This window comes from Garra rufa, chromosome 3 (genome assembly GCF_049309525.1).
Source record: "Garra rufa chromosome 3, GarRuf1.0, whole genome shotgun sequence".
NCBI classification, from domain to species: Eukaryota; Metazoa; Chordata; class Actinopteri; order Cypriniformes; family Cyprinidae; genus Garra; species Garra rufa.
The window spans coordinates 6281436-6294812 of NC_133363.1; the positions used below are offsets into that span (position 1 = coordinate 6281436).

The window sequence follows — 13377 nt, forward strand, 5'->3', positions numbered from 1 at the left end:
TGAAATGTTTTCTCTTTCAGGTACTCCCATACTGGGTGGAAAGAAGTTGGAGTTGACGCGAGAGAACTTGACTGCTTTCTTCTCAAATCATGGTACTCTGAAGCAGAAGTCTCAGCCTCCCTCTGTGTTCAGTCGTGGCAGTAACCAGACCAGCAGCGGAATAGGGCCAGGTATGAAAATACCTATTTAAAACTATTTTAATAAATGAATATCTTTGATTTGATTTGATTTGTCAGCTATAATAACCCTGGCCCCAAAATACCCAAGAAATTCCATTACCTTGATTTACCTGTTTCGACCGTCCCATCTTTTATTTGTTTCATTTAGTTTATTTTTTTATTTATTTTTTTTAATTAAATTTTTAATTTAATTTAATTTAATTTAATTTTTTGTTTGATTATATTTTATTTAAATTATTTTATTTTTGTTTTATTATTTTATTTAGTTCCGTTTGTTTGTTATTTTTTATTTACATTTTTTATTTAATTTGATTAGATTTTTTGTTTGTATTGTATTTTATTTATTTAAATATTTTATTTTATTTCAATTTATTTATTTTAATTTTATACAGTTGTATAAAAATGTTTTGTTTTATTTAATTTTATTTATTAACTACAATAAATTTTATTTTTTTTGTTTTGTTTTATTTTATTTTATTTATTTGCTACAATAACCTTGACCCTGGTACCTCTTTCAGCTGTCCCAATCTTCATGCTTTTTTCATGAATGGTGCAGTGGTCTTATTTTATTTTATTTTATTTTTTTATATTTATTTTTTTATTTGTTAGCTACAATAACCCTGGCCCCAAAGTACTCAAGAATTTCCATTACCTTGATTTACCTGTATTTTATTTAATTTTATTTAATTTAATTTTATTTATTTGTTTATTTATTTATTTTTATTATTGTATTGTATTTAATTTATTTAATTTTCATTTTATTTATTTATTTATTTTTTGTTTTACTTTATTTTATTTTTTTATAAAAAAAAAAATATTGTATTTAATTTAAGTTTTTATTATTTTATTTGTTTAGTTTTGTTATCTAAAATAACCCTGGCCCCAAACTACCCAATGATTTCCATTACCTTGATTTACCATCAAGCCATCGGCCATCCCAATCTTTTATTTATTTTTTTTTCATTGTTTTTTTATTTTTTTTATTGTATTTCATTTATTTAATTTGTTTCTTTTTATTTAATTTTTTTTAAATTTTATTGTACTTTTATTTCATTTCATTTTATTGTTTTAGTTAACTACAATAACCCTGGCCCCAAAATACCCAAGTATTTCCATTACCTTGATTTACCTGTTTTGGCCGTCCCAGTCCTCATGGTTTTTTCATGAACGGTGCAGTGGTCGAAATGTTCTTTCTAGAAGGCAACGCTGTTCCCCCACAAAGTATTCTAATACCCTGAGGATCAGAGAGAGCAGCGCAGGATGTTTGAACAAAGACAGACAAGAAAGAGCTGCAAGGAGACGTATGTCCTCGTACTCCAGTAGCCCACATTCCTCTGTTATTACAGACCATAATGGCTTGATGCGCCTCTCTTTTTATTGTTGAAGTTTCCTCTCCACTAAAAGCTCTTAGATCAACTTTGTAATGGCTTTCTGTCCTTAGGCAGTGAAAATATTCCCTTTGGCTCAGCGATATAGCTTATAAAGCCGTGCAAAATGAGTCTCTTTATTATAGTCCTCAGCGATTCGAGTGCACAGCTGCAGTTTGAACAAAGTTTTAATAGAATGTGACAGTAATTTACAGGCACTTTGTGCCAAGTCATTGCAGTAAGTTTATTTCACGGACGTGTTTACATTGTTTTGACAGTGTTTTTAGGCAGTCTGAATGCAATATAACAGTGGCCTTAGAAATTATTTGATACTTAAGCCACACTTAATGTACGAATGTCACTGCATTTGATGACAAGGTAATACCGATAGCTTCACTTTTCGAAAACAATTGATGTTATTTTGTTTTGCTTTGCTTTCATTTGTTTGTTTTGTTGTTTCAATTTATTTAGTTTGGTTTAGTTTTTGCTTTTTTGTTTTGTAGTTTTTTTTTTGTTTGTTTTTTGCTAGCTTTTGCTTTGCTTTTGTTTTTTGTAAGGTTCTTTTTTTCTATATTTGTTATGTTTTGCTTTGTTTTTGTTTTTTTGTTTTGTTTTTGCCTTTTTGTTTTGCTCTTATGTTGTTGTTTTGTTGTTGGTTTTGTTTTTTTGTTTTTATTTTGTTGTTTAGTTTTTCCTTTTTGTTCAGTTTTTGTTTTGCTTTGTTTTGTTTTGGTTTGTTTTTTATGTTTTGTTGTTGCTGTTTTTTTTTTTTTTTTTTTTTTTTTTGCTTTTTGTTTTATTTAATTTTGTTTTTTGTCTTTTTATTTTTTCTCTTTTGTTATTTTGTTGTTGGTTTGTTTTTTGTTTTATTTTGTTTTTTGTTTTATTTTGATATTTTTGCTTTGTTTTTTGCTTTGCTTTTGTTTTTGGTTATTTATTATATATTTATTTTGTTATTTTTGGTTGTCACTGTACGGTTTTTATTGTTTGTTGTTTTGGTTTTTATTTTACTATTTTGTTTTGTTGCTTTGTTTGGCTTTTTGTTGTTGTTCAGTTTTAGTTTGGGGAATTTCTTTGTTTTTTATTTTTTTTTAATCTATTTTGTTTCTTGTTTGCTCTGTTTTTCTTTTGCTGTTTTAATTTTGTTCAGGTTTTGTTTTGTTTGCTGTTTTGATGCTTTGTTTGGATTTTTGTTTTTATTATTTTTTGTTGTTTTGTTTAGTTTTTTGTTTTGGTTTAGTTTGTTTAATTTTTTTGGTTTGTTTTATTTTGATATTTTATTTAGTTTTTGTTTTGCTTTTTGTGTTTTTAGTTGTTGCGGTTGTATTTTTTTGTTGTTTTGTTATTTTGTTTTGGTTTAGTTTGTTTTATTTTAAATTTTTTCTTTTGCTATTTTATTTTGTTGTTGGTTTGTTTTTTGTGTTTTTTTATTTTGCTTAGTTTTTTTATTTTTGTTTTATTTTGATTTTTTTTTTGTTATTTTGTTTTGGTTTAGTTTGTATTTTATTTTTGTTTGTTTTGTTGTTTTATTTTGATATTTTGTTTAGTTTTTGGTTTGCTTTTGTTTGGTTTGTTTTCTGTATTTTTTTGTTGTCGCTGTTGTAGTTTTTGTTTTTGCTATTTTGTTCTGCTTATTTTATATATTTTTTATTTATTTATTTTATTTTTTGCTAATTTGATGTAAAATTGATGTTGTTGTTTATAAAGGTTTTTTTTTTATTATTTGTCCTGTTCGTTTCTTTTAATGTGGCTTAGATGTCTATGTATCTCTTCAGGCCACTGTAAGAGTAAACTTCACAGAGTTCAGAAGGAGATCTGTATCTTTCAAGTATGTTTGGGAATGTGAGCTGCGATCGTTGATAGCGTGATGTTTTCTCAGCTGTGTCTAGTAACCCCTCACTAAGAGACCGTTATGTGACTGCAGTGAGTTTGAGGGCAAGAAATGTCCTTTCTCTTTCTGTTATCTGTCTCTCTCTCACTCTTTTGCTCTCTTGCAACACTTCACTGCTTTTCTCCTCCAGCACAGCAAAAAATACTGGAACGCACACAGACGCACACGCACGAACATTGATTGCCGTTAAGGCTCTTAGGCTCCACTGTCCTTCCCAGAAGCCTCAGGGGTGTATTTAAAGAGTGCAGAGGCCACACTTTCTCCCACCATCCCAATGATCCTTAACTTCAAGTGTACTCTAATGCTTTATTTGAAGGGTGCTGCGTATGGATTTTACAGCAGACCCATAAAACACACTTGACAGTTTTTTTAATGGCTGCATTAACATTTCAGAATTCCTATATCAAAAAAGCACTAGATTTAGATCCTGATGTATGTTAGCTAATGAATTACTTTTTAATACCTCAATGGGACCTGCATATGGATTTTGCTGAAACAGTGCATATTGCATTGCATTACATTTGTGGTAAAAGTGCTGCATTTATCCATATCCGTGTTGTTTGTTTTACAGTGAAGATGAACTTTGATCCAAGGAGTCGGTTCAGAGAGATTTTGCGGGAGCTGCCGAAAGAAGGCCGTCCCATCAACCTTATTAAGAAGGACTCGGATCGGTCACAGACGAGACCTGAAACACCGAGGAACCGGGGTAAGAATATTACATCTTGGTAAAAAAATTTAGATAAAATGGCAATAATGAGATTTATGAAGACAAGCTTTTCTTTTACTGTTGTTTATACACTACCCATCAAAAGTTTGAAGTAATTTAGCTTAGTTTTTTTATATATATATATATATATATTTTTTTTTTTTCAAAAGAAGGCTCTTCTGCTCACCAAGGTTGCATTTGTTTGGTCAAAAACACAGTTAAAACAGTAATACTGTGAAATATTTTTCCAATTTAAAAAGAGTTCTCTATTTGAATATATTTTAAAATGTAATTTATTTCTGTGATGCAAAGCTGAATTTTCAGCATCATTATTCCAGTCACATGATCCTTCAGAAAACATTCTATTGCTGATTTGCTGCTAAAGAAACTATTTTTTTCATGATTATTAATGTTGAAAGCAGTTTCTTTATTTTGCTCATTTGTTTTTGCTTTGCTTTTGTTTTTATTCGCTTTTTTGAGGGGTTGTCTTGGTTAATTTTTTTGTTGTTGTTTCTTTATTTTGATTTGGTTTTTGCCTTGTTTTTGTTTTGTTGTTCAAATTTGTTTTGTTTAGTTTTTTTATTAACTTTTTTGTTTTTGGTTTGTGTTTTTATTGTAATTTTTTTGTTTTATTGTTTTTTTTGTGTGTGTGTTTGTTGTTTTGTTTTTTGTTTTGTTTCTTTTTTATTTATTTTGCTTATTTCTTGTTTTGTTTTTAGTTTTTTGCTTATTTTTTGTTGTCTTATGTTCTGTTTTTTATTTTGCTTATTTTTTGTTCTGTTTTTGTGCTTTTTTGTTTGTTTTTATTTTTAGTTTAGTTTTGTTTTTTGTTTGTTTTTTATTGTGCTAATTTGTTTTTGCTTTGCTTTTGTTGTTTTTATTCATGTTTGTTTTTATTTCATTGTTAACATTGGTTGTTGTTTTTTTGCTTGTTTGTGTTTTTATTGTCTATATGTTTTTGTTTTGTTTTTGCATTTTTTTGCATTTTTTTTGTTTTTGTTCAGTTTTTTTTTGCTTTTGTTAATGTATTGTTTTATTTTTTATTTTGCCAATTGTTTTTTATTTTGCTTGTTTTTTATACTATGAAACACTGCCATTTTGTATGGGGTAAGTAAGATAAAAAAAAAAAAACTTAAGCAAGGATTCATTAAATTAATCATAATTGACGTAAGGACATTTTATAATATTACAAAATATTTATATTTTAAAATAAATGCTGTTATTTTGAACTTTTTATTAATAAAAGAATCCTGAAAAACAACTATCATGGTTTCAAGCAGCAAAAACTCTTTTCAATATTGATAATAATAAGAACCGATATTAATGATTGAGAAGCAAATTTGCATATTATAATGATTTTTGAAAAATCATGTGCCACTGAAGACAAATAATGATTCTAAAAATTCAACTTCGCATTACTGAAATAAATGACATCTTAAAATGCATTAAATTAGAAAACAGTTACATCATTACTGGTTAAGGATTTAAACAAGCACATTTTGCAACCATAGCAAGGAAGACATTGTGTATTCCATCACTTTTTGTGTTCAGTCTGACTACTTCAAATGTCTTCTCAGTCCTCTTTAGAGCATCACAGATGTGTGGTAGTTACACTCGGAGCTTTTAGCAGAGCTTTGGAGTGGAATAAACTCGCTCACAGTGCTCTGCTGGTCCTTATGTAACCCAGGGTCAGCGAGAAGTGTTAAAAACACAGATTACCTCTGACATGTGCTCCATCCTCATGCTGAGGACCGTAATCTCTGGAACAGTTCCTCGGTCTAGCTTGTGCTAAACGACCAGCTTCAGTGCAAATTAATAATGGGTCATTATAGGTTTTTCTATGAATGCATGAATATCATGCAAGTCTAAATGTAGAGTTCAGAGGATGGAAATGTTTTTTTTTGTTTGTTTCATGGTGAAAGAATCAATGCATTTTAATTATTAATTATATTTAAAATCAATAATTCCTGTCATAGGCACCAAAGCTATCAAAATTTCTGGGTGTTACATAAAATGTTATATGCGAATAGCTATATGCATAGTCATGCAACCTCCTTTCCAAGTTTCTGGGTGGTTTTAGTATGACTGAGTTAAATTCCAACCAAAAAATGACTATACTAACACATTGCATTAAATTTGCTGGAGATATTAGGTCATGCACGCCGCACTGGATCACCAGCACACACACTCCACTTGCATAGCCACACTAATGCTGGATGAGGTCTGTGATACTCACTCAAAGAGCCATAATGAAACTTTCTAATGAAACGATAAGGGACACATGTCCATCAGATCAAGTCATCTGTTTTAGAACACATGATTACTGAAAAGTTGTCTGAAGAGTGTGTGTTCTTAAAAAGCAAGTATGAGCTAGATATTTCACATAAAAGACATGTACATATACACAAGAAAAAAAAATAATAGTTGAATTTATAAAAATGACCTCGTTCAAAAGTTTACATACCCTTAATTCTTGATACTGTGTTGTTACCTGAATGATCCACAGCTGTGTTTTTTGTTTAGTGATAGTTGTTCATCAGTCCCTTGTTTGTCCTGAAAAGTTCAAATCCAGCATTTTTCTGTATTTGAACCCTTTCCAACAATGACTGTATGATTGTGAGACCCATCTTTTCACACTGAGGACAACTGAGGGACTCCTATGCAACTATTACAGAAGGTCCAAACACTCACTGATGCTCCAGAAGGAAACGCAGCACATTAAGAGCTGGGGGTGAAAACTTTTGAACAGAATAGAGATGTGTATGTTTTTTCTTATTTTGCGTGAAAATCATATTTTTTTCATTTAGTACTGCCCTTCAGAAGCTACTTGCATGTTTCCCAGATGACAAAATAAGTTAAATTTACACTGATCTTCAAATTTCAAAAGTTTTCACTCCCCGGCTCTTAATGCATGGTTTTTCCTTGAAAACCTTTGAACCTTTTGTAATAGTTGCATATGAGTCCCTCAGTTGTCCTCAGTGTGAAAAGATGGATCCCAAAATCATACGGTCATTGTTGGAAAGGGTTCAAATACACAAAAATGCTGAAAAACCAAAGAATTTGTGGGACTTTTCTGAAGAACAGCGGGCCGTTTAACTGTTCAGAACAAACAAGGGACTCATGAACAACTATCACTAAACAAAATGAAAAAACACAGCTGTGGATCATTCAGGTAACAACACAGTATTAAGAAAAAACTTTGAACAGGGTCATTTTTATAAATTCAACTGTTATTTTCTCTTGTGGACTATCTTTCATGTGAAATATCTTATTCAGGTCAGTACTAAATAAAATATAACATGCATTTTCTATGATCCCTCTTATTTGGCTAAAATAAATAACATTTTGCAGATTCTGCCAGGTGTATGTAAACTTTTGACCTCAGCTGTATAATTTACTTTTAAGATCTAAAGTACATTCAATACAATTAATAGCTCTTCTTTTATAGCCTGGCACACTGGACAGAGAGAACTGGGCCATGTAGACATAAGTTTATGAGTATCACAGTGTCATTTCCTTGTGTGCAGTGAAACCGGCTCACCGTATTGTGCTGGCGTCATGTGACCAACATTACCATCTCCTTTTATTGCTCATAAGCAGTAAAATTGTGGTTTGCAAGCCAAGCTGCTTGACTTTGCTTTACCCTTTTTAAGTAGGTATATGGCTTACTAATGGCTTTTTAGCCTTCGGTGTGTATATCTCGGACCAGACTGCCTTCGACTTGTGGAAAGCTCACTGTGTGGGCTGTTTGAGAATTCATTATGGCAGATAATTAGCATTTTCAGTGTGTGTGACGGCCGCAAGTCAAAGTTGCGTTAATATCTAATGAGATAATGCTGTTTTCTCAAGCTCGTGCTGCATAACGATATAGTGAACTTGGCAATGTGGAACGGGGCAGTATGGATTTGCATTGCCGCAGAATCTCTATGCCAGCCCATTTAACAGTGCCAATATCAGCACTGTTCTGCCCAAAGAGAGTCACTCTTCCACCTTCACAATGAAAAAAGGTCATCCAGGCTATTAGTGCAACCCCGCATATGTCAGAGATGGATGATTCTGGCCTGTAGACTGGAAGCAGGTTCAGCATCGATGGATTGTGTTTGTGTAATGTAAATGAAAAATTTAATAATAACGCATCAAAATTTGAGACTCAACCAGAGCTGCTTTCACACATTGGCAAAATACGTTAATTAGTCTTGTTTGGAAAGCTAAATGCAGTTCTGTGCATACATGGTTTGGTTATGGAAGACTTTTTTTAATTCAGTGTTAAAGATGTTCACATCATGAATTATTAATTCATAAATATCTTTATGTTTTGAGGAGTCATACCACACTTTTAACAACCTAAACAAACCTTGTCTGAAAAGGTAGATTTACCTGATATTTTAAGAGGCCTTTGACTTTTTCCTTCTCAAAGTATTAAATAAAACTACGCAGAGCTAAGAATTTATTTTTCATGTATAAATAAGATGCATAAAACTAATAAATAAATGTAAAAATTATAATGTAAAATGTAAAAAAAAAAAAGTATATAAATAAAATAAAAAGTATGTATAATATATTATGTCATTTGATTTAATATAAATATTAAATTAATATTAAATGAATATAAAAATTAAATAAAATGATATAATATATTATATAATCAGATTTATAACTATATATTTAGAGTTTACTTTTACATATTCCAATTTTATATATACATTTTTCCTATTTGGTGCTTCAAATGTTACATATTATATTTTTTCTTTATGAGGGAAATAAAATTAAATATATATATATATATATATATATATATATATATATATATATATATATATATATATATATATATATATATATATATTTAATTTTATTTCCCTCATGATTTTTTAATTAATTAAGTACATTATAATTTACATATTATATACATTTTTACTTTCAAAAGTAATAATATAAAAATTATATATGTATATTTAGATGCAAATATAAAATGAAAAATTAAGATTTGTATTTTTGTAATTTGTATTTGTTTTTTTCTTCATTATGATATCATAATTGCATGGATGAATTTAATTTGTATGTATTTTTCATGTATATTATGTATTTATGTTTATAACCATATAGTCAGATTTATAAATATATATTCACAATTTTTTTTACATAAAGTACATTATAATTTATATATTTTGTTTTTTACTTGCAAAAAAAAAATTATATACATTTATATTTATATGCAAATTTAAACAAATATGCAAAATTACGATTCGTATTATTTTTATCATGCTTTTTTTTCTTCATTATGATATCAAGTAATTGCACGGATGAATTTAATTATGTATTTTTAAACCATACAAAAAAAAATCATAACCCTATTTGATAACTATTAGCTGTGTACTTCTAGAAAAAAATGGTGAAAGATTTATTTTTAAACAATTTTCACTCAGAACTTGCTAATAAAAAAAAAAAAGAAAGAAACACATTTGAATTAAACTTGGAATTTTGAAGTAAAAAGACTGTAATAGCTTCTTTTTATTGTAAAACTCCAATAATCTTTGTTTGTCTTAAACCCTTTTTCAAATAATTTTTACACGGCATCTGAAAAGCTTTTTGTAACTGTATGTTTCTCATCCCCAGACGCCCCTGACAAGCCGCATTCCCGCTCGCTGTCTCCTCCTGAGAATGGCTTCAAGCAAATGGAGTCGCGGTTCTACAGCAGCCAGGGCAGGGGTCCGACGAAAGCCGAGCGCTGGCCTGTAACTAACACTCACTACAACCACGAGCCCCGCTCTCAGTCTCAGCCTCGCGTCCCGCTTCATCCTCCTGTGGAGAACCGCTCTCGGAGGCCAGATGTGGTCAACGGCCACGATACGGACAGCAGTCAGGACTCTCGGACGTACGGAAACTCTCACGGCCGGCCCAATCGGGCGTGGAGGCCGATGCGAGAGGCGCTTAATGTCGACAGCATAATAAACACGGATAATAATCAAAACTACCCCAACTCTCGCAGACAGAACTTTAATCAGGAAAGCGAAGAGCCATCGTGGGGCCGACGTGAGGAACGCAAACCCAAGAGTTTAATGACGATTTACGAGGACGAGCATCGGCAGGACATGGGCAGCAGGAGCTCGCTGGAATCAGATAGTCGTGGACCTGTGGAGCAGGACAGGGTTAAAACGAGCGTCAATAATCTTACCTTTCGGACTGATAACTGGAAAATCCAGCGAACTGAATCTGGATACGAGAGCAGTGATCGTCTCAGCAACAGCTCAGCAAACCTGGACTCTCCTGTGGTGGAGAACTTGAGCAACAAAGAAATGCAATCCATACCAGAACCAAACCTCTCCAGGTGAGAAATTAAATATTCCTTGATTAGGAAGAGCATCAAGACATATGTAAGCCTGGACCACAAAACTAGTCTTAACTATTGCCAAAATGCAACCTGGGCTGTTTTTTTTACTGTAAACGAGACAAACTTATATCTAAAAGCATAATTATGACAAACGAGCCGTTTTTGAGATTGACCGTGATTTAGTTTTGTGGTCAATGGCCAGTGAATGGGAGTACTAGGGGCATAACTTTGAACTTTTAGTAAACTCTGTGTACACAAACAATGTTCTCAATGCTGGAGTTCATGTGTAGAGACCCAGGCGATACTTCGAGCAAAGTGTCATGGTGTGTCGAGCCTTCTTAGTGTTGTAAAAATATCGATTTTGATGCGCTCAAAGTTATGCCCCTAGTACTCCCATTCACCGGCCATTGACCACAAAACTAAATCACGGTTAATCTCAAAAACGGCTCGTTTGTCGTAATTATGCTTTTAGATATAAGTTTGTCTCGTCTGCATAAAAAAAAACAGCCCAGGTTGCATTTTGGCAATAGTTATCCTTTAAGTAGCATGGGGATATTTGTAGCAATAGACAACAATGCATTGCATGGGTCAAAATGATCAATTTTTCTTTTATGCCAAAAATAATTAGGATATTAAGTAAAGATCTTGAAGTAAATATCCATGAAGATATTTTGTAAATTTCCTACAGTGCATATATCAGTTTTTGCACCCTCAGATTTTCAAATAGTTGTATCCTAATAAGCCATAAATCAGTGGAAAAGTTATTTTCAGCTTTCAGATGATGTATAAATCTCAATTTCTAAAAAAAATTCACCCTTTGTGGTTTTGTGGTCCAGGGTCACATATGTGTCGGTTGAAAAGCGTCACTAAAATGATTACATAAATGTGGTAATGAGAAGAGATCGATATGAATTCAAGTGTCATTTTTTTCAAGTGCAAGTCTGGGAAAACTTAATTCGAGAGATTTATACATACATGCTCTACCATTTAAATATGGTGTGTCAATATGATTATTTTTGAAAGACATTATTAGTTTTATTTAGGATGGATGCATTAAACAGATCAAAAATGACAACAGATTTGATTTTAAATACATGCTCTTTTTTTCACTTCCTATTCATAAAAGAATATTGAAAAAAGCCTTTTCTGCTCATCAAGGCATTTATTTAATTAAAAATGCAGAAAAAAATATGTGATTTTGTGAAAAATAATTGCTATTTAAAATAGTGGTTTTCTATTTGAATATACTTTTAAAATATAATTTATTTCAGCATCATTACTCCAGTATTCAAAGTCACATGATCCTTCAGAAATCATACCAATATGCTGATTTATCTTCAATGTTGGAAACAGTGCTGCCTAATATTTTTTTGTTAAAAAGAACACCTTTTGTTCAAAATATAAGATCTTTTGTAACAAAATTTACTACCGTTCAAAGTTTGGGGTCGGTAATATTTCTTTCTTTCTTTGTTTCTTTCTTTCTTTGAAATTAATGCTTTTATTCAGCAAGGATGTGTTAAATTGATAAAAAGTGATAGCAAAGACTTATATTAAAAATTAAAACTTATAAAAAATGTTCTATTTTGAATAAATGCTGTTCTTTATAACTTTTTGTTCATCAAATATTTCTGAAAAAAAAGAATCCTTTTTTGCTCATCAAGGAATCAAGGCAAAACACAGAAAAAACTGTAAAATTGTGAAAAAGTATTGCTATTTAAAATAGTGGTTTTCTATTTTAATATACTTTAAAATAGAATGTATTCCTGTGATTCAAAGCTGAATTTTCAGCATCATTACTCCAGTATTCAGAGTCACATGATCCTTCAGAAATCATACTAATATGCTGATTTATCATCAATGTTGGAAACAGTGCTGCTTAATATTTTGATGGAAATTGTGATACGTTTTTCTAGAATCATTGATGAATAAAATGTTAAAAAGAACAGCTTTTATTCAAAATAGAAGTCTTTTGTAACAATATACACTACCGTTCAAAGTTTGGGGTCTGTAAAATTTCTTTCTTTCTTTGAAATAAATGAATACTTTTATTTAGCAAGGATGTGTTAAATTGATAAAAAGTGATAGTTAAGACTTATATTGCATGAAAAGATTTCTATTTTGAATAAATGCTGTTCTTTTTAACTTTGTATTAATCAAAGAATGCTGAAAAAAGTATCACAGGTTCCAACAAACATAATATTATAATAAATCAGCATATTAGAATGATTTCCGAAGAATAATTTGACTCTGAAGACTGGAGTAATGATGCTGAAAATTCAGCTTATATTAAAATAGAGAGCTGTTATTTTAAGTAAGGGATAATGTACAGGCAGCCGGTAGTTATCGCAGAAATAAGCCCCAACAGTGTGATCAGGATCTTGTATCACACTGAAGGGGCTTATTTCTGCGATAACTACCGGCTGCCTGTACATTATCCCACTTATTACACGGCTACTTGCCACATAAGGAAAAAAAAAACTGGACATGAATATGAATTTGAAACCTTTTATTGGCATATTTGTTTTAAATTAACATTTTATCCTTCCGCGAAACGATATAGTACCACGTGACTAACATTCAAACTATGTACGTTAGTAAGACAATTTAAATAGATTAATGTCGAAATTTTCCATTGTTAATTGTGGTTGTCCAGTGTTTGTCACAAGATGGCGCCAAACGGTAATCTTTGTTGGCACAGAGGGATTTTAAACATACAAGTAGTACCGGCTATGCGTTATTACTTTGGAGCGGTGATTATTTGAAAAGAACGAACCTGCAAATGTCTCAACTGACCAATCAGAATCAAGCATTCCAAAGAGCCGTGTAATAAGTTGCAATAATATTTCACAATATTACTGTTTTCTGTGTTTTTGATCAAATGTTTATGTATATTTAAAGATCAT

At 31.0% G+C, this 13377-nt stretch overlaps 1 protein-coding gene across 2 annotated transcripts in view; it reads left to right on the top strand.

Annotated features, from left to right (window-relative positions):
• The window catches only part of usp53a (ubiquitin specific peptidase 53a), a 93046-nt gene that overhangs the window by 45599 nt on the left and 34070 nt on the right, over positions 1 to 13377 (top strand). For both annotated transcript variants that reach the window (XM_073836824.1, XM_073836822.1), the window contains exons 12-14: positions 21 to 170; positions 4009 to 4143; positions 9760 to 10471. In XM_073836824.1, coding sequence (XP_073692925.1) covers positions 21 to 170; positions 4009 to 4143; positions 9760 to 10471 — 997 coding nt within the window. The remainder of the gene's footprint in view (positions 1 to 20; positions 171 to 4008; positions 4144 to 9759; positions 10472 to 13377) is intronic.